The sequence below is a fragment of the Ambystoma mexicanum genome, chromosome 2q (genome assembly GCF_040938575.1).
Source record: "Ambystoma mexicanum isolate Mex_15411 chromosome 2q, UKY_AmexF1_1, whole genome shotgun sequence".
In the NCBI taxonomy this organism is placed as follows: domain Eukaryota; kingdom Metazoa; phylum Chordata; class Amphibia; order Caudata; family Ambystomatidae; genus Ambystoma; species Ambystoma mexicanum.
In genome coordinates, this window is record NC_090924.1 from 562,343,588 (window position 1) to 562,365,686 (window position 22,099).

The 22,099-nt window shown below is 41.9% G+C and overlaps 1 protein-coding gene across 6 annotated transcripts in view; it reads left to right on the top strand.

Annotated features, from left to right (window-relative positions):
- The window catches only part of ADCYAP1R1 (ADCYAP receptor type I), a 1,274,377-nt gene extending 1,252,866 nt beyond the window's left edge, over positions 1–21,511 (top strand). For 2 of the 6 annotated variants that reach the window (XM_069647714.1, XM_069647712.1), the window contains one exon: positions 19,357–21,511. In XM_069647714.1, the coding sequence (XP_069503815.1) occupies positions 19,357–19,545 (189 nt within the window). In that variant the 3' untranslated portion in view covers positions 19,546–21,511. Of the gene's footprint in view, positions 1–19,343 lie in introns of all 6 variants that reach the window. The other 4 variants (XM_069647713.1, XM_069647711.1, XM_069647708.1 and 1 more) reach the window with 3 other exon arrangements.
- The last annotated feature ends 588 nt before the right edge of the window (positions 21,512–22,099 follow it).

Genomic DNA, 22,099 nt, shown 5'->3' on the forward strand with positions numbered 1-22,099 from the left:
GCGTGGATCCAGAGGATGAAGTAAAAGTGGATCCAGAGGATGAAGTAAAAGTAGATACAAAGGAAGAAGTGAAAGTGATTGATGAATAACCCAGAGGGGGGAGTGTAGAGGAGGTGCCAAGCTTGATTCAAACTCCAACAGCCCATTTTGAAGTACCAGGAACGTTCACGCAGAAATATGTGACATATGATGAGCAAATAAACAATCAGAGAGCTGCAGTTGGGCTCTGCCCACTACCTATCAGAAGAACAGCACCTGGTGAAGTACTGACACCTAAGAAAACCTGGACAGTAAGGTACCCATTGAGAAAACCATATCGACACATGAGACAGAATGACGATTGTCAGAATACAATACCTGAAGATGCTAAAAAGATACTGAAGGAAGATGAATGGTGACTTCATAAGAACCTGGACTGACTCACATATTAAAGATATGATGACCTGTGAATAAGGAAAAGAGACGAAACACCATGGACAAGTGACACCCTGTGCCTAAAGTGAAATAATTGATGTCAAGATGTCAGAAATGATGCTACATGCGCAATGAAGATATTCATTTAGTTTAAACATGTACATATGCAAGGAACCACAGGAAGCACAGACATCGTGAGGCTTGCTTATGCTTAGTAGTAAAACAGATTGCGGCAAGTGCCACCTATATATATCTACCTCAAAAGGAGCACTTTATATAGGTATACTTCCACTATGCACAAGAGCAGAATCAATCAAAGGTTACTAAAGGTCTCAAGAGGAGAGCTTTGCATCAAACAAATCAAGAATTAAAGACAAACAGAAACTCAGGTAAATCATGCCAAGGAGCCTAGGTTGTATACGCTTAAATAGACCAACAGTGGATACAATTAATGAGAAGAACACAGTATCCTGTGCAGTAATGTCAAGATTAGCCTCAGATGACTGGCAGAATTAAATCAAATACACAAAATTGTATGAAGAATAAAAATATTTCAGTGTCTAAATCACGTGACCAGACGAGCAAGAAGGGATGAAACTTTCACACCTATGCATGGACCTGTGCCATGCACAGACGCCTTAACTTTTCCAGACCAACAACCAGTCTCTAGGCCAGCCACAAAGAAATAATTGACACATGACCACTGAAGTAATGATTGATTGTAACAATAATTCGAGGGATGCTGCTGGGGTGCAGATGAACTCCCTGCACCTAGCCGGCTATTCTGCATGCTGCTAAGCAAGTGAAAAAGTATGAGTGGGGTTGATGCCAACCTAATCATCGTGGACGAGTAATCTAGGGTCCTATGGTTAGTAGAACCAATGAAACGTTGTACTTTTAGTGACGTCTACAGTAGCCATTTTGAAGGAAGGGCTTAGATGCACCACCTGACATTATTTATCCAATCCCCTCTCCCCGTTACCATATACAGATATAGTGCCTATATTAAAGTTACCTTCCTAGAACCAATCGAATTGCATGCTAAGTTTTGAGAGTTACGCTTCAGTGATGATGAGTTTTTGGTATAAATACTATGTTTTTTCTGAAATTAATTGGAGTTGAAGCGAGAAGGAAGATCGAACGATTGCTGATATTCATGAACTCCCCGTTTTTGTTCTTGTCATTAAACGGACTCCTTTTGCCAAACTATTGAGTTGTCATTATTGATTTAACACAAGAGTATTGATCTACTTCCCCATCCATCTCAAGGGTGCTGCTGCTCATCTTAAAGTGGTGTTGGGAAACCCCAAGTCCTGTGGGCCCCCTGGGGTCCTACTGCACAGCCCGGTGGTATCAGGAAGTCAGGCGCCGTTCATTTTTTTCGGGTCCGGCAGCAACCCGCCGGTTTTACCATCAGGGTTACTGCCAGACCTGTTATGAGGCCCAATGTCTTTTTTTGCCAACAATAATCACATTCTCCTCAGAGGTAACACTTCATGTGCCCCCGTTGGCCCTCTACCCCCTCTATGCCCACACATAGCGAAACTCATAGCGCCCAGTGTTGCTCCATATCTTACTTCCCTCTTCAACTCCTCTCTTGACAATGCCACTTTTCCATCATCCTACAAGTCTGCTACTGTCATCTCTATCTTGAAGAAACCTGGCCTAGATCCTAACTGTTCTGCCAACTTTCATCTTGTCTCTTTTTTACCCACCTATTCCAAAAATCCTAGAGTGTGTAGTTTTCAACCTACTCATAGAGTTCTTTGACACATACAACCTCAGGTATCCTCTTTAACCTGGCTTCCAGTTTCTGCACTCTACTGAGTCTGCTCCCTTCTATGTCAGCAACTACATCTTTGCTCAGGGGTGTTGCTAGGTCTGGAAAAGATCAGGGGCTGAGTTTATGTCGGGACTGGTGGGACTCTGACCTAGCTAGTATTTTGATTGTAGCACCTGACCTTCTATCTGGGGCTACACCCAAAAGTCCTGGGCTGTAGCCCCCTCAGCGTCCCCTAGCAACGCCTCTGCCTCTGCTGCTCATAACACTAAACATTCATCTAATCCTATTGGTTTTGACCTCTCTACTGCCTTCAATACTGTCAACCATCCTAACCTTCCCTCAACGATTTCTATCCTAGGCATCAGGGACAAGGCCATCACTTAGCATGCTTCATGCCTCACCCCCGGACATCTCCAGGTGTCCAGGAAATACCTTACTTCCCCACTCACTCCCCTTACTGTTGGTGGTACCCAAGTGCAGTCCTGGGTCCACTTCTCTGTCATCAAATACTGGATGGCATCTCACTTGCTTATTCTCTACTCCCCTATGAATGAAGCTCCCTTCTTGCCATCCAAACAGGCTATCTCTTCACTCCCCCCTCTTCTATTCTTCTCTCCTGACTACCTTCCCTACTCTGCTTCTGCTTGCAGCCTTGGTCTCATCTTCGACCCACCTCACAACTTCTCACTCTTCATCTTCAAATCTGTGATTATGGCCATAGTTAATCTCCCCAACATCAGAACAATAAGAAAACCTCTTGCCTTCAACATTGTTAAGCACATGATCTTTTCTTTCTGTCCGTAAACTCTTCAACCCTCTCTGTGTCACTGCCACCTCCCCAGCCTGTTGTCAGCTAGGCTGGTTGTCTATGAGGACAAAATATAAACTAATTCTCATTCTCATCATTTTCAAAACTATAAACACAGGCTTGCCCCACCATATCTCTCTGCCCATTTCACTCCCTACTCTCCCCCTCACTCCCTACAATCATCCTCAGCTCACCTCCTTTCCACCTCTTGTGCCTCTTGCACTCCCTGTCATTTTTCGATCTCTTCCTCTCCTAGTTCTGATACTCTGGAATGCTCTCCCTCTCCTTCTTCCTCACCACACTACTCACAATCTAGCTCTATTTAAATCCAATCTCCTAGCTCTCCTCCTTTCTGAAGAACCACTTGCATAGCTTTCTACACCACCACGTTGTTATGTTCTCCTCTCCCCTCCCTCTCTATGTCAGCCCCACAACACTTATCCCTCACCTCTTAATTCTAAAATGTGGCACTTCCTACACTATCCCGTTCCTATATCATGCTCTACTGCCCTTGTCTATGGTGCATGTTTCTACCTCCCATGCATCATCTGGTCTTATATCCCCATCCTAAAACCGCTCTGTAAATCAATGTTCAAATGTTTTGTAAACATTTTTGTGCTCACAATTCACTTTTTTCCCTCTAATTTTCACTTCATCAGGTCCTTGGCGGAATCCCGGCTATACAGCAAGCGCAAATTGCATTGCTGCTAATCGGTCCGGCACAATTCTTGTCAGATCCTAAGTAGTGGTAAGGAGGTAAATTCCCCTTCTCCATTGGGTCCATTACACCCAATCGGGATGAGGGCGCTATTAGCGCCGGCGCAAATTGGCGCAGCATAATAGTGCCAAAAAACAGGCAGAAATCAGTATTTTTACCTTCTACAAAACGCTGGAAGTGAAACTCCAAACTATCCGCCGAACCCATAATAGGTCAGCCTATAAATGCGGCAGTAATAGTGTTACCACTGCATTTACGGGCTACCGCCCAACTGCTGATGAGGCCTTGTCTTCTGCCTTTGGAACAATGACTTCCAGTTCCTGGGCTTTTGGGAAAGCCCAGAAAAGCTGACTCAGAGGCTTTTATATAGTGAAACACCCATGGCCTAGTATCAGCTATTTTTGGGTATTTATTTGTTTATTTATTACATTTATTACTCGCTCAGACCCGAGGGTATCACAGCGAAAAGTTTCAGATTCATTCTCACATATTTATACAGTGTTGCAGTTACAGACAGAAAATCAAAACATTTATACTGACGTTACACATAGCATCTTAAGTCATATTTCATATACTAAGTTACACTGGGTCAAAGTAGCAACTCACAGTTCGTTTAAGGGTAGGCTTATAGCGTTCTAATACTGGAAACAGGTAGGACTAGTTAGGGTTAATATTTGTTGAATAGCCAGGTGTTCAGCGCTTTTTGAAATTTTAGTAGAGAGTCCTCATTTTTGATGCTATGGGGTAGTGCGTTCCAGTGCGAAGGGGCTAGGACTTTGAAACTACATCCTCGTACTCTACAATATCTATATTGAGGAACTTCCAGGAGGGCCAGTTTACTAGATCTAAGTTGAATACAGGATGTTTTTTTCTTGACAGTGTTATTGATGTAGCTGGGTGCTTTGTTAGTGATGCATTTATGGACAATACTAAGTGTTTTGAATATGATTCTTGCTTCAATTGGCAGTCAATGATTTTCTCTTCTGATGCTAGATATATGTTCGGATTTCTTAATACCTAGTGCTGCTCTGAGGGCTTTGTTCTGGAGCAATTGAATTTTGTTTAGGTTAGTTTTGGATGTTCCTAGGAAGAGAATGTACATATAATTCTATTAATTACCCCAATACTCAAAGTGCAAACACAAATTCCTACATCTGTCATTCTCCTCAGATTTAACATCTGTGAAGCCATAATGCTTCTGAATATTTTAATAAAATAAGGTGATGGACATTTTTAGGCCTTCTTCATGTCAATTTGTCAAAGTGACATTGGTCTCTATCGGAAGTTGGGAGATATCCCAGCGGTAATTGCCCCGGGATACCGCACAATACAATTAGCATTACCACAACTCGGTCTGGCGCAATTTGTGCCGGATCCTGAGTTGCGTTGGGGAGGTTTCGTGGCGCCATAAGCGCCACGCTAATAGAGCCGAAAAAGGGCGGAAAGGGAGATTTTCACCTCCAGTAAAACGCTGGAGATAAAACTCCCACTTTCCACCCACCTCAAAATTGGGTGCAGTGGTAAATGGAGCACTACTAGCGTTACTGCCACATTTAAGGGCTAAGGCCCAACTCATGATGAGGCCCAATGACTTTAGAGGAAGTGACATCACTTAATCTGAAATCACGTTAACAACACAAGAAGTGGTTAGTGTGCAATTGACCCTGCTGGAATCTCAGGAAGGGCTGCCCCTGACCATTGCCGCTGTTGGCATGACAGGAAGTGAGAAAGAGTAAATACATGCAAATTAATGACAATAAGTTAAAGATTTATGAAATAACAAATGCCTACTAAAGGAGGCAAAACACTATTTTATTAAACAAGCATACTTAAACCATTGTTTTCCCTTGATATGACGTGTAGGATAATTGAATGCTATACTTCTGTGTACGAAGTAGAACCAACGTAGGTATGCAGGAATGCATTAATATTCCAGTACAGCCTCAAACAGCCAGTTGCTGCAATTCTACGCTAGATGAATCTTCACATGCCAGCTGAAAGCATCATACGCTAAACACAGACCAACGGGCCCACGTGCAGTCTTAATATGCACAGAATAGCTTTATGTGTGTGGCATCACAACGGTTTGCACCTTAGACACTAAATTATCAGGTTCCTAGTCATACATTTTAGGGTACAGTCCGACCCTCGCGTCCTGCAGCTGCCATCATATGCTCAATGTGCCATCAAACAGCACAGTACTGACATTTTATATTGTTTAATGATTCACGTGAATGCTAAAGTCACTATATGGTGGTGATATCACAGGGTAATGCGTTTGTCTTGGAAGTGAGACAACGTGGTACAACACAGGTTTGAATCGTGATCCCGCGCGTAGAAACCAACCTCTGACATTAAGGGCCTCATTACGACCCTGGCGCTAACGGGTTAACGGCGCTGTAAAAGGCTGCGGCGCCGTTAACCCATTAGCGCCTGATTACAAGGTCCCTTTGCGGGACCTGCCCTTAACGGCTGGTCTACACGAGCTATTAAAGTAGGGACCCGCAAAGGGAACTTGGTGCTAAGTACGGTACCGCAATTTGCGGTACTGTACTTAGCGTCTTAGCCCCCATAGGGCTCATTCCCATTGAGCCCTATGGGGGCTCAAATGGGAATGGAGATGTACCGGGTCTGGGATCCAGGAATAGGGAATTACGGGGCCCTCCAAGATCGGAATGGCCTGGTATTTTTCCATGACAGGAACCCGTCCCCGGTACTCGGCACCCGGTATGGGGGTAGTCATGCCGCTAAATGCGGCATGGCTACCTCCATACTCGTAATGAGGCCCCATGTGTTGGGTACTGTGACGAAATTACTTCTGCCCCACAGGGAAAGGATGAGATGTTAATAAACCACATAGTCAACCCTTACACTTCTTCAAATCACGAGCGATCCCAATAATAAAGATGAAACAGACACAGTTAAGAGATATGCCTTCTTCACATGTTGTTTTACATGGGCCATGAGAAGGCTGTGCCCTCAAGAGTAGGGGTGTGAATGTGATTCAGAGGCAACCCAAAAAGCAAAGTATAACAGTCCTTCATAAAGTGAATGTACAATCAAGGATCTATTAATACATAAACTGTAATTAAACACACACTATCTGCAATAATAACTAAATACAAAAATAGTAGACAACACCCACCCCTGTGGAAAGAACAAAGAATATGTGAAGATAGAAAGATGCAGCACTGTGGGTAATGAAACAGGGGGAGAAAGGAAGTAAACAACCTCAATGCTTTCAAATAGGATATGATCTGGTATGAACATGAATGAATGATGATGCAGCAGTCAGGAGAGACCAAAGATAGACCAACTGGGCAGTTAACAGTCAAGTAGTAACTTTTGCTGGTCTTGGCATTCTATAATGGCAAACCAGGCTTCAAGGTGTAGTCTGTGCAGTTCAAAGTGATTTGAAAGCAGCAGTCGTGTTGTCCCAGATAGGGAGCGGTATCGAGCCCGGATTGAACTGAAGTTTGTTGCTGTTCAAAGCAATGTTTGAAAAAGGTAGATTGTAAGGGACATTGGGGTCATTTCAATGGTTGGTGTAACCGTGAATATGCTGGTGACTGGTTGCACTGTTCTATGTAGTCATTTCAATGAGGTGCTCAATGCAGATTATGAGGGTCTCCAGGGTCAGTTTGACAGTCAGTTTGAGGGTAAAGCTGATTGTGACTGGATATGCAGTTTGAGTCAAGTGCTTCAATGCAGTTTTCGATGGCCGCTGTTCAGTGAGGCTGACAGGGCCAATTCAACTGGCGATGTAGATCAGCAGCCAAGCTGTGGGAGGTCCAAAGCCATTTTGAATGCAGCAAACATGATGAGGAGCTTAAAGTCTAGGCAATGATACACTTAGCTGGTGTGGAGCTCCAGTGAACTGGTTTGTGTGCAGGAAATAGTGGCTCAAAGATTGGTCAAGTGCAAATGTCAGTTCCAGAGGTTCCTGTTGGTTCAAACAGGGTCGAACAGGTTTGAATCACAGCGTGCAGCGGTTTGATGATAAAAAGACAAGATTCCTGTCTGTCTTGGCTCTCAGGTGCTATGATTCCCACTCTGGGGTCTCAGGGACAAGTGTAGTCCTTGTTCCCGGCTCCCATGCAAGGGAGGCTGGCTCACATGTTCAGTATTCCATCACCAAAATGAGGTCCTGTCAATTAATATGGCTGACAGAGAGTCCGGACTTGTTCCAGCAGCAGGTCACTACCAATGTTCCCTTGGGATGGGTATGGAGCAGAGCTCGGCTCTGTCCACATCACTCAGGGCCTCATCACGAGTTGGGTGGTATCCCGGCTGGGATAGTGCCCAACTTCATTTGCGTTAGGGCCCACCCACCCGGCGGTATTACCCCCAGATCATGGGTTGGGCAATAACAGTGCTTCCCATTCCCCATTGAGTCCATTGGATAATACTGCTGGCAGTAATTGCGCCGAACATTGGCATTTTTATAGTGTGTTTACCCCCATATCTGAGCGGGGGTAAACACGCCAGACTCAAGATTGGGCGGACCCTTAAATGAGGAGGTAACACCGTTACCACCTCATTTAATGACTACTGCCCAATTCGGAGGCCCTCAAGTCTTCAGATCGCTGCTGGAGCGCTTTGGAAAGTCAAAAGAGGTATAGAATTCTTGATCAGGTGTTTGCTCAAGAGTGAACAAAAGAAGGAGTGGGAGACGCCTTCTTTTAAAGGCAAACATTGACAGGTGATTAGACTAAAGCAAGCCTGCTTTAAGGGGCCAATCCATGTTCTTGTGACATGTGATCTGTGTCACATCCTTAGTGCTTTGTAATGAAGGAAATGGATGAAACAGTAAGGAAAGACAAATAGAGAGAAATCAAGATTGTGGATTATTCCTCCAACTATGCTGAGTTCCCTTTGTCTACACTAACTCTGCCCTTTCCCTTGTCAACACATCAAATACTCCTTTGGTATGCAGAACCCTGGCTGAGGGTCATCCTTTTGGGATGTGGGTGTCCTTTGGTACCTGTTTTCAAGGACAGCTCCTGCTGGGAGGCTGGCCTGTATGAGACAGGTTTTACCAGACCCTATCAAGGATCAAAAGCAAGGCTCAGCCATCCAGTCTCCTGACTTGCAAGCTGGCAGGGCATGAATAAACATAACCCTTCCAGTGGTGAGCTGTACCTACATGGCTGATTCATGTGTGAAATCAATTTGATGTGTCTTTAATAAGTATAATAGACACTAGCCACCATAAATTACACTTAGATATGGTTTAAGGTTTACAACTGCCACCAGGAAAGTAAGTCTCATAATTATGTGATGTTGAGAATGGGGTGCATATCTTAAATGCAGCCACAGTGCTGTAATCACATTGACGTCACTGTGGCTGTCAGAGGGCACCTGTGCCCACAGAATCTGAAATGTGCCACTGGGAAGCAGACCAGGATACTGATTCAGCAGGGCACGGGCCTGCACTATGCTTTTGCAATCAAGTTTTTGGGGAGTGGGTCTGGTCAGCAGACCATTCAGGAGGGAGAGAATTACATGCACCATTGTATATATAATAAAATAAAAAATAAAAAATCCAGTGCTTCTACACTATTGCAAGATAACAATTCTTCTAAGGTGCAGTTTCACATGGTCATGTAATGGCATGATATCCCATATTCCCCTACCACCTCTCCTAACTTAAAGGGAATGAAATAAACCACAGTCACAGACCACCATAAACAATATTGTTCAGCCTTAGCACTGCAGCCTCTAATCAGTTGTCTGGAGAACCTAAGCACAAGGATCCTTATGTGGTCTGAGATCAGCCCTCTGAATCTGATGGTATGCAGCTCAACAAAATTGGATCTTGGTCCATTAGGATGGGCATCCTTGACAAATGCTTGGATCTCTGAAACCACCAAAGAAGAGTGAACCGTGTCGAAAGAGGTACACAGGAGAAACCACAGAATAATCACAGAAAAGTGAAAGAGAACACAGACCCAATGGTGTGGAATCCCTTCAATACAGTTATAGGGCAGAGCGGGAGACCTGGGGTGAAAGGCGTACAAAGTGAAGATCACTCAGTGACTCTGCATGCTAGTCCCAGTAACCGTGCAAGATATACTCATCCCGGTAATCAGAAAAAAAATAATAATTACTTAGAAATACATGTATTGCACCATTGTGAACGGCAACACTGTGAGAGGAGTAGGAATAAAAGAGAGATCTTGTTTATACATCCTGAGAAGAAGACAAGTATTTGGAGAAACAGGAGCAACAAATGCCCAAAGGTCTGAGAAGACTCTTTGGAAAAATTGAAGGAGCTATTACAAAGAATAGCAAGATACTTTTGAAGATATCCTATTGAAGAGGCTTGTGCTGAGGAGCATCCCCCGGGAGCAGGGAGTCCTTCTCCTGGTCTTGTGTTTACTATTAAAAGTGGTAGATGCAGCTTAGGCCAGTTCTGATAGAGGACAGACGATTAGGTTTGGACTTTAAACCTAACAAGGAGCACCCTAGTATTAGTTTTGGAGTCCTGGGTGGGCGATCCAGCTAGCGCCTGCAGAGTCACAGTAATCCCCACATGCATGTGCTCTCATGGAACACTCGAGGCTTCATGCACTTATTCAACAAATCAATTAAAAGCATTCTGAATCAGTCAGTGATTTGTCTACAGGAAACGTGGCTTACCCTGTGCCCATTGTCAGACGAATATGAAATAGTCATGAACCCAGCCATATCGAGAAAAAAGGACGACCATCTGCTGGCTTACTAACAATGGTGGCAAAAAACTCGGGATGGAAAATAAAAAACTCCCTCAACCCCACTCCTTACATCCAACACACAATCATAGAAGCAACTTCATTGAACCCTGAAAAAGAAACCAAAACCCAGTTGAACATAATTAATCTGTACTGGCACCACAAAGAAGCTGGTACAAATAAATTTATGAACATAGTACTGGATTTAATCGATGCGATAAACAGCGAGCAATATGCATCGAACATAATATGCTGTGGTGATTTGAACCTATCGTGCATAAGGGATGTGCAAGATGTTGTAGTTTCCACCCCAATGCAAAAACTAGCAGCAAAATGGTGCTCAGCCTTATTAGAAAGAGACATCACAATGGTGAACGGGAACATTAGTGGAGATATACCAGCCCAAAAAACATGGAAACGCGAGAAGTTATCATCCATCATAGACTACTTCTTTATCTCTGGAAATATAAACCAGCGAGCAGTGGCACTAATGGTCTCAGAAGATCCCAACAGCGACCACAGCAAACTAATACTGACTCTGCTTTGTCCATCCGTAGCGAAACCTAACATCTGGAAGAATCAGGTCGAAGTAGAACCTAATAGAATTCGCTTAAAAATAAAGCCATTTGAGGTGGAGCGGATCACAGATTCATACTACAATCTCACAACAAACTCAAGAGACTCTATACTTGAATACACTGTAGTCTTAAAACAGTTCATGACAATTCAAAATGGCTCAAATAAATCGGCCTTTGCTCCAAAACACTGCTATAATAATGAAATCGCAGAAAGAAAGAGGCAATTGAGAAAAGAACTAAGACAGCACGCACAACTAGACCGCGTCCAACGTCAGCTTGCAAAAAAAGCCTCAAAACAGCAATATAAAAATTGGCTAATTTCGCATAAAGCAATACAATTTCAACTGGACAGCGAAGCCATGTTAGCGGCACTTAGCAAAAAGAACTCAGCCGACTTCTGGAAGTTAATAAATAATATGAATTGTCCACAAAGTGCAACTCAGATAAATATGGTCACACAAGTCGAATGGCTTGCTCATTTCAACTCGATCTACAGAAAAAATAGTTCTACAACAGAGCCTGAACTCCCAAAGTTATCTAAGTGGGATTTAAAGTTCAACAAGGAGAGCATAACACAGGCCATACTACGAGCATCCTCCTCAAGAGCACCGGGTCCGGATGGCCTTTCCAACCATCTAATAAAACAAAATCCAGAGGGTTGGTCCAAGTTCCTCATGCTACTCTTCACAAAAATTGCAGAAGAAGCCTCAGTACCATCTAGCTGGAAATCCGCAATCATAGTCCCAATCTTTAAGAGCGGGAACAGAGCAGATCCCAAAAATTACAGGCCTATAGCCTTACTAGATGTCCTCGGGAAAATCTTTGCTACTCAGCTACAAACTCAACTGAACAAATGGATTGAATCTACAAAACATACGGACCCTCGACAAACTGGATTCATCCGAGGTGTCGGCTGCGGCTTAAATCTGTTAATGCTTAATATCCTAAAAATGGACGCAATAAGAGCAAACAAGAAAATCTATCTCGCTTTTGTGGATTTATCCCAGGCATTTGACAGCATCGACCGGGAATTGCTGTGGAAAAAAATGGCGACCTGGAACTGCCCTCTTAGTTTACTTCTGGCGATTAAAGCTCTTCACACTGATACAGTGATAAGAGTGAGATTGAACCAACAAGGCCTTCTTTCTGACCCAATAAAAACCCACCGAGGTGTTAAACAGGGTTGTCCTCTTGCCGCCATAATTTTCAACCTGTTCATTTCGGATTTGGGGATCGCTTTTGAAAACAACAACGGCTTCGCACCAAAAATAAATGGAAACGAGGTAAATTGGCTCCTATATGCGGACGACCTAGTCCTTCTGGACCTAACCCCAATAGGCCTGCAACGGAAGCTGTTCATACTCGATCAATATGTCACGCAAAATGGTCTAACAGTGAATTCCAAAAAATCAGTAATACTAACTCTGCAAGATCTACAAAAACATAAAAACAGAGAGGGCATGAAAAAGTTCAAATGGAGAATTGGGAACGAGCCATTAATAAGAGTTGACCAGATCATGTATCTTGGTATGTGCATGAGCTCCAGCATCAACGATTCACCATGGGTAGTGAAAATAAAGGATAAATGCAAACAACTAACTGCACAAGCCTGCCTACTAAATAAGAAATTTGGTAAACACTCGTTAAAACCAGTTATGGACTTCTACAAAATGAAATTCATTCCAACAATAACATATGGAGCCAACTGTGCCTAGGCTGTCCAGACGCCCTATGGCCATCGCTCGAACATTATTTCTGGTCCAAAGTCCTGCGCCTCCCAACAGGCGTTCCAACAGCCTGTATTAGATACGAGCTAAACTTGCTATCAATTAATGCAATGATAACATGGTCTACCCTGACTGAATTCAGAAAAATAACCATTGTTCCAACTGTACCCCAATATCAGATTCTGACCAAAGCAGATCCAAGTCCGACAAATTGCATTCTGACCCAATGGTTAAAACGTTGCGACAATATCTTAAGCGATTTAAGTACTAACAGAGAGCTACTTCATGTGAATCCTGGTAAAGTAAAATCCTTATTATGGCAACAAGATTGGATCGACATAGTTGACACTCGAGGAGCTCACAGAATCATGAAATCTTGCCCAGCGGAAGCAAGAAAACTGAATGCTACTCAACCCTATTTGCTAAAATCCCCAGACACCACACGCAGACTTCTGTACATGAAATTTCGATTAAATCAGTTTCCAACAAGGGAAATGTTAGCAATTCGCCAAATTGATAGTGACTCAACGCTCTCCTGCCGCCTATGCGGGGAAGAATCTGAAACTTTAAAGCATCTCACATTGTTTTGCCCTCAACTGCGACAGGAGCGATTTATTCATTTCAGACGACACATTATGACACGACCAACCATGTCTATTGAGGATTGGTGGGCCTTGATGCATCAAGACTCGGAACGTAGTCTAACGTTCGAACTAACCTTCTTTCTGGAAAAAATGAACGAAAAACTGGAAAGATACGAAAAATACAGTAAAGCTCTCTTAATCTTAGCCTGATTTAATAGTAATCGAAGACTTGGCACGGGCTGCGAAGACATATGTCGTGGATTTATATTTCTCTTTTATCTTAAACTCCTTTCTTTAATCTTATCATCTAATTATGCTCCACTCTAAGATTGGAGCTTCTTTCTCATGGACCTATTAAGAACGAATCTACTAACGCTCCTCTTGCTTTTCTTTTTCTCTTTCATTTCTTCCTTACTTTCTCTTTTTTAAAGGTTTGTAACAAACCAATAAAAAAAAAAAAAAAAAAAATAGTTTTGATAGGTAGGGCATCCTATAGGTTAGGGTTAGTGAGGCACTTTCATCATAATTTAAATAAAGCAAGTTGAACATGGAACATGATAGTCTGTCTCGTCCTTTTGACCTCACCCAGTACCTTAATCAAGCGCATTCCACGTACCTCCACTCTCGTGCTTCCATCCTGCAATGACTCACATCCCTTCACCATCCTAATGGAACTTTGGATGACTGTCCCACGCCAACTTCATTACTTCAGTCACTTTCCACACAGCAACACCCCTTACTTCCACCCCTCAGCCATAAAGACTCGAATAACTCTGGAACCATGGAATACCAAATCTCCTGATTCACGTTGGCTATCCTCTATGTCTACAGATTCCTAAAGCTATCACTACCCTAATCTCTGATCTTAATATGCTTCTTTATTCCCTTCTCACAGAGGCTCAAATTCTCCTCCTATTAGGCAACTTCAACCATCTGAATATCTCTTCAACCCACCAAGTCAAATTTGAAATCCATGGTTACTCCATTAATCTGTTTTTTTTTCTTTCGTGTATACTCACTCACTGCTGCCATTCTCTCTGATTATTCCATTCCTTCCAACCATTCACTTTTTCACTTCAACCTCTTCTTCCAACCACGATCTTGTCCATTTCAATTTTCTGGTTTTCCCTGCACTCTACTTTCTCCTCAAACCTCTCCTTGCTAAATATACCACATGACCTAGATTTGTATCTTGTAGAGTTCAAGTAGAATCTACTTGCTCTATCACTACCCTAGTCCTCTTTATTTGATGAAGACTTCCAGTACTTCAATTTTGCTCAGTGATTTTGTGTCAATAACTACTACCATTCTCTTGTGTCTTTCCGTAAGGATCATCTCGCTGCCCTGATCTCTGCTCTTTCCGAAGCTAAGTCCAGCTAGATCCCAAAAAGTATATCCTATTAACGCCATCAAATATGCCCCAGTTCTATTTTTTTTCTGTTTCATGCAATGCTTTCTGCCCATACTTCACTCCCAAGATCTCTATGATCCGGAGAGCTTCAAATTCCTTTGTCTCAGCAGCTTCTGTGTTGCTCCCTTTCCCATTCCCTGTTCTCTCTCCTTTAAGACTGCTGAACTAGTGCCAGTATCTTGCAGGCAAATATGTTTTGTGTCCCACTAGACCCTAGTGTTTCCGGAACAATAAGGCAGTTGAACCTCTTGTCTTCAACCCCTTCTCTTTACTCTCCAACCTTCCTGTTGATACATCTTATTTTCTGCATGTTTCAGAACAGCCATGGTGCTTCCTATCCTTACAAAAGCCTCAGTGTATCCTCATAATCCTGTGAGCTATCAGTCTGTCTCCTTTTGCCCCACTATTACAAAGTCCTTGAATGGTTTACCGTTAACTGTGGTACCCGCTTTCTTGAGATCAACCATCTCTGAGACTCTCTTGAATATGGATACCATAACCCCATGAAAAGGATATGTTGTGATCTCATCATATGCTCTTCTAGAATGGAACGTCTGTGACCCATGATTCCATCTCCTTTCACATACAAAGCTTTAACCTCACCCACATCCGATTATATGCGTGCCAAGGCCCTGTCTTGTGCCCTTTACTCTATATACCACTTCTCTGGGTAAACTCATTACCTCCTTGGGCATATTTTGCCACCTATTCTCAAGTGATACCCATATATGTTTCTTCTTTCTGACTTTTACTATGGATTTCACCATTTGCATCTTCAAATAGCTCTCACTTATCTGCCACTGCATGGTGCATTGTTATGTTAGTACAATTCCTCAAATAAGCAATTTATTTCCATCCCCACCCATCATGCTCCCACATCCATTTGCAACTGAATCTCTCACATAATCACCAAAGCACACACACGCATTCCTATTTGTCTGCTAACTTAAACTTCACCAATGTATTAACTCTATTACAGATGTTGCTCAGTTCAACATTCTTCAGTAAAATGTGTCTCATTCTAGTCTATAACACTATTAAAACTATTATCTGAATTCTAGTGCTCAATCGTCTGTGCTATACCTCTGGACTATTGATTTATCACACTCTAGGAAATCACCCAGTACTGCTTTAAGTTACCAAATATGCTACCCAAACTCTCTACAACTTCCCCTACCCCTGCCCCACCTCTCCTCACTGACACATGCAGGCTGACTCTCCTTAAACATTGACCCCTCTTCACATTTCCCATGCTCATACTGAAACCTATTTCCTCTACCCAATGCCTCCTGTGTTAGATCTCTTGCCTCCTTACGTTGCAATTACTTCCTCCTTTGATCCATAAAATTACCCTCATGACGGATATTAAATCATCTATGAAATGTCATCCCCTATATATGTAGGGACCCCTACTCATTGCTACTCACTTCCTTTGCATGGTCTCACCCCCATCTTTCTCTCCTGCTGCACATGTTATACTTTCCTGCTGTGAGTATATAACTGAAACATTCTATTGACTGTACTTGGTTTTTGTTGTCTGTCAGTTCTTTCCTTATTTAATTCACCCACTTACCCACTGATAAGATCTCAATGTACTTAACCATTCTGTATGTATGTAAAGCACCCTGTAAAATGGATTCCTCCAACCCGGTTACACACATGTACAGAATGCATGATTGCAACCCTACATGTTTCCTCAATAAATACACATACATATACAACTCAATGCCATGCTGCAGCTGCTCCTCCCCACATGCATTCTCCTCCACCTCTTCCAAGTCCCACATGTCCTTCAGCTCTTGCTGATACAGTGAGGAAAGAAAGAGCAGTTCTGACCATTAGACCCTCCCCTATCTCATTAGTTGCTATGAGCAAGTTATTTGGGGCTTGGGATGAGATGAGGAGTGGCAACCTGGGAAGGTATGTTTACTTCATGTTGGCAGCACTGCTCCTACAAACTCTACAACATAAGCAACATGGGCATCACTATGGGTACCTAGAGAGTTGGAGTGGATCTCAGTTTGTTATATCTACTGATTCCTATTTATGTGTGTATGTGTGAATTAAATCTATAAAGCAAAAACCTAGTAGGGATGCAAAGAGGCACAATTTACAGGGGACTATACAGAGGGTGAGGAGTGTCAGACGTTACTGGGATGGGTTGTTGGGATCAGGGGGAACGTTGTAGCAGGTGAAGAAGGGTTGAGTGGAGTGATCACCGATTGGTGACCTATCCTTCATAAAGTGTAGAATAAAGGGGGTTTGATTGTTCTCTGTTGGTAAATATTTCATAGATGGTATGCATAACATGACAATTACTGATTTCTAGATTGTTCCCTCTTGCTTTTCTAGGTAATTCAGGCTGTTTTGAACATTAAACCTGCTTGATGATATAGCCAGGGAAGCTGCTTGAGGATAGAGATGATGTGTTCGAATGTTCTTAGTCCTGTTATGAGGTGTGGCACAGCATGGTGGACCATTTTCACAGTGGCCAACATGCTTTTCGGGGCTCCTGTGCTTAAGGTGTTGCCACCAGGCACTTAGCAGATGACCCTGGGCCTCATTACGACCCTGGCGTTAACCAATGGCGCTATCAGTGCCATGGTTAATGCCGGTAACTTACTGAATCTGCCATGGTGAAATGGGGAATTACCACCCCATTCGAAGGTTGGCGGGCGGTAATTCCCCATTTACCATTGGCCCTTCCCCATTCCCATTTTTGCCCCATATGGCTCAATGGGAATGGGGAAGGCGGTAATTACGGTACCGCAAATTGCAGTACCATAATTACCTTCAAGGTCCCTCTGCGGGTCCCTACTTTAGCTGTTAAGGTCAGGAGCCGCAAAGGGACCTTGTAGTAAGGCGTTAAGGGGTTAACGGCACCGCAACCTTTTACGGCGCCATTAACCCTTTAACGCCTGGGTCGTAATGTGGCCCCTGTCTTTCATAGCCGTTATGAAAGTCAGTCCGGGGATGAACAGCATGGCTTTATGGAGGCGAGCATGAGCGTACCACGAGGCTTGGCTCTTCACTAAAATGTGTGTTTTAAATGAGAGGACAGAGTCAATAGTGACACTGGGAGTTAAGGCATGCATCCATCTTGCTTCATTCTGGTCAGCTACATAAGTTGTTAATGACATGGATCTTTAGGTAAAGCTTTGTGTCATTTGCTTACCTTGCCATTTGTGTTGATGAGGAGTTTCCCAAATAAGTTCCATGTAGAAGGAGAAGACAGGAAACATGATGGAGCATTGAGGAACTCTGAAGGCTAGTGTGTGGTATTGAGATCTCCATCTGGAGGATTTGGTGTATGTTAGGTATGCAGGAGGTGATACACTGTAGGATTTGTAAGTCATGCAGGTGTTAAGGATGTTAAAATGGAGCCTTAAGGTCAACAATCTTGAAGGCAAAGAGGTCAATGAGGACATATCTGTAGAAGTCCTAGTTGTCCAGGATGTTGTGGGTATTGTTAATAACTTGGATGGTGGTGGTCTATGTGCTGCACCCTGGTCAGAATACTGAATGTACAGTTCTAAAGGTTCTGCAGTTTGGGTTTTGGGATTCTTTCAAGTAGCTGGATGGTGACAGTCTTACTGGTCACTTTTCCGATAGATGGGAGGTGTGTGATGTGGTCATAATTGGACAAATCATCGAATTTCAGTGTGGGTTTCTTCAGCAACGATATGGCCTATCCCTTTTTCTGTTTGACATTGAATGTGTGGTATTCAGTGATAAAGTTGCCATGAAAAGGGCCACCGGGTGGGGCAATTTACCTAAGAATGCACCCTCAAGACAATTAAACACTTTACCCAAATGTTTTAAGATTTGAGGTAATAATATATAATTATACCCACCCTAGAATATTTGGGGAACAAATGTTAGGGCTCAGGAAAAAAAAGTTGCCTACCTGGTCACTTTTTCAGGGTGACATTATCACTTGGAACCGAATATGTCTTGCATAATGAATGTATTTTTCTATTTTTATTGTCTTTATTCATTTTATTTTATTTTAAAATAAAAAATAAAATAATGAATGCATTGATGAAGTTGAGGACAGGTATGCGTGCTTCTCCTGTGATGACTGTCACAAGAGAGCAGGTTTTTTTTATCTTCCTTGTAGGTGGTTGGTTGAGGGCTGAAAGAGTTTTGGTAAAGTCTTCTGCGTAATTTATTTGAATTCAGATCAACTTCATATATTGTGGATTTGTATGGGCAGGATGTCGTGGTGTGCTCAATGTGTGGCCTTATTGTGCTTATCTTGTCTGTGGAGACGTTGTTAGCAGTATTGCATGTGTCTGTGTATTGCAGTAATCCAGGGGATACCGAGGGTTGGTCCAGTATTTCACAGCTTGGAAGATCATTAGAGTTTTGTTGGATACCCCTAAATGTAATTGAAACAACACTCTCCTTAGAAAAGCCATATTTTGAGATGTACTACTTGCGGTCACCTGAACAGAAAGAAAACACTTTATTCTATAATGTCATGTACTCCTGTTGGCTTCACTTTCTGTTTTGACATGTGAAAACAAAATGATATGTCTTTTCTATGTTTTTATATTTCAGCATGTGCTCTAACAGCTAAGTACAAAAATAATGACCTTTTAAAGTTTCTCCCTAAAGGTGCAATCAGAAATAAAGAGAAAATGGCGGAGTTGGAAAGTCAACCGGTACTTTGCTGTGGATTTCAAACATCGTCATCCATCTCTGGCGAGCAGCGGAGTGAACGGGGGGACACAACTGTCCATTCTGAGCAAGAGCAGCTCTCAGATCCGGATGTCAAGCATAAATGCAGAGAACCTAGCGACATGAGTACCTAAACCCAATCAGTCTGAGTAGAAATCATATTTTCTTTAGTTTTTTTGGGGGGAGGCTTGAGGTGTGTAAAGGCATGCAGCAAAACATCATTAGATGTTTTGGAGAGAAGAAAACGGTTTGGTTTTTAACATAAAGCATAAATCTACATTCACTTCTTCCGTGAGACCCATAACATTTGTATGGGGTAATGCACACATTACAGTATTTCATAGCCAGGAAAGTATACAACAGTGTTTGCTATGATGCACTGATCTCTGGTCACCTGGCAGACATCAATCTCTGAATGTGTGTATTTGTTTCCTTCCAGAATACACACTCCATGTGCTACATCACATTCACTGTGTGTTTCTGAACATACCAGTGTCTCCTTCAGCTAATATGATCATCAGCCAGGTAATGGAGGTTCATCAATAGATTTATGGGGATATGATGTTAGGTTGATCTCTTTTAAAAAAGATGTTAGGAACCATATTGTGGGACCTTAATGTCAAAGTTGTAGATTAAGTTGCACGGAATAGTTTCCTTTGGTGTCATTTGAGCACCAGTACAAAGGGTCAACCTTTGAGAAAATATTAGCTTCTATGGTGCTTTATTTTGCGGCATAACGGTACAACAGTTCTTCTTTTTTTGCATTGAGGCAACATAGTGAAGACAGGAGTACACTGTCCCCTAAATCTAGGCTCTAAGTATTGGTGCCATCGAAGTGCCGATCTGTGGTGCAAAAGTATGCAGAGTTGCTTTTTCATTTCAGGTAGGTTGTAAGGCAACATTGTCGTGTGCACAACATTTGAAGAAATGTGTTAGTTCACACTTTGCACACAAAATGTTTTTAGGAAGTCTTGCAGTGAATGTATGTCATAAACAGTGCCTGTCCCGAGAAACAATCTAGAGTGTGGCATAGTACAAATGTCTAAAGCAGTGATTCCATCTCAGTATAAAATAGCTAGTAATACAAATCCCGTTCTACAGAATTGACAAAATAACATGCCAGTATTAAATGTTTTCTCTTAGAACACACTTTTCATCTTTGCCTTTCAGTCAGATCTATGACTGCTTCTTCTCTCAATCAATGATGTCAATGAATACTGAAGAGCATTTATGCAGTGCATAAAGACTTTTATTATTCAAGTTATTTCTATTTCTTTACGAATGATATGTTCACGAAATATGTTCATGAAATATATGATTTACTTGAAGGATTCTTTTATGGAGCGTGTCAAAACAAATGATGTCTAAGCAAAAAACAGTGCCAAGTCCTGAGGTACTCTGTTGGTTTCTAGGTATTGAATGTATTAATGAAAAATTGAACCTCTTGAAAAAGTGCAAAATGCAACATTGCCAATCTTGGATACCAGCATCAAGGCGCCAGAGGAAACCAACAGAGGGAATGTTTATGAAAACGTGTAAATATTGCATTGCGTAAATAGTAATTCTAACTACAAGTGTTTTTTGACTGTGAAAAAATGTTTTTGAGGTAAAAACAATGACATAGCATTAGTAAGTGTATTGTGCCATGTGTTGTTGAGCCATTTTGGTAACATAACTACTATATCAATTGAATACTTTTGTTCTGTTTGCTTTTGTATTGACTAAAATGGTTGTACTAAAGATCTTGTGATTATCCATTGTACATATTGTGTATATTTGTGTATGGTTAGCTATTGTTAGATATGTTCCGGAGGCAGCTGATAAAGAATGTTTTTAACATGAAATGTGTCCTGTCAAAACTAAACTTTTTGAATACAATTCAGTAATGTCAGAAAAGTGTTGTCTTTTCGTGTCTAGGTATGAACTGTGTCTGTACATAAAACCAACAATTATGAAACTGTGAATTTCTTTGCTAGCTACCAGGATCCAAATGTAAGCATTTAAAAAAAGTAAATATGGAATGTTATGGTGATGCCTACTAAGAATTTCTCTAAACAAACAATTCAGAAATAAAACATGACACCCTGCGTGAGTCAGTATTACAACCTTCCTCTATGCTCACCTTATTTTAGATACTTTAATGTCTTGATGTTGTTTCTTTTGTTAATATAAAGCATTCAGTATAACTTTCAAAAGTAGTTTGTGTAGAAAATAACACGTTTCTCAAGTGCCTTTTTGTAAAAGAAGATGCTACAAGAGCATAGGTGAAAATAATTGTCAAAATAATGTCGCATTTCATTTAGTAAGTGTGTGTTGAAGTGGCAGAATTTCACAGTGAGTTGAACATACCAAGCAGAACATTCTCATGTATGGTATTTTACTATTGGGAGGATGACACCAACACCATGGTCAAGGAGTTCCACTAAATATGTTCAATTTTTCTTGCATACAGCGAATAAAGATTACAACAGTGGTTCCCTACTGCAAAATATAAGGAGTAGTTGATAAATGATATCACTTACATTAGAAAAGTTAAGAAAAAAATATCTGTAAATGTTGAAGTAGATCATGACTGATTTTTAATGCATTTGTACTTATGATGCCACATTGTATGCATTTAACCTATTACTGGATCAATCACTAACCATTAAAAGAGAACGAACAGTTAAATTAATGCCAA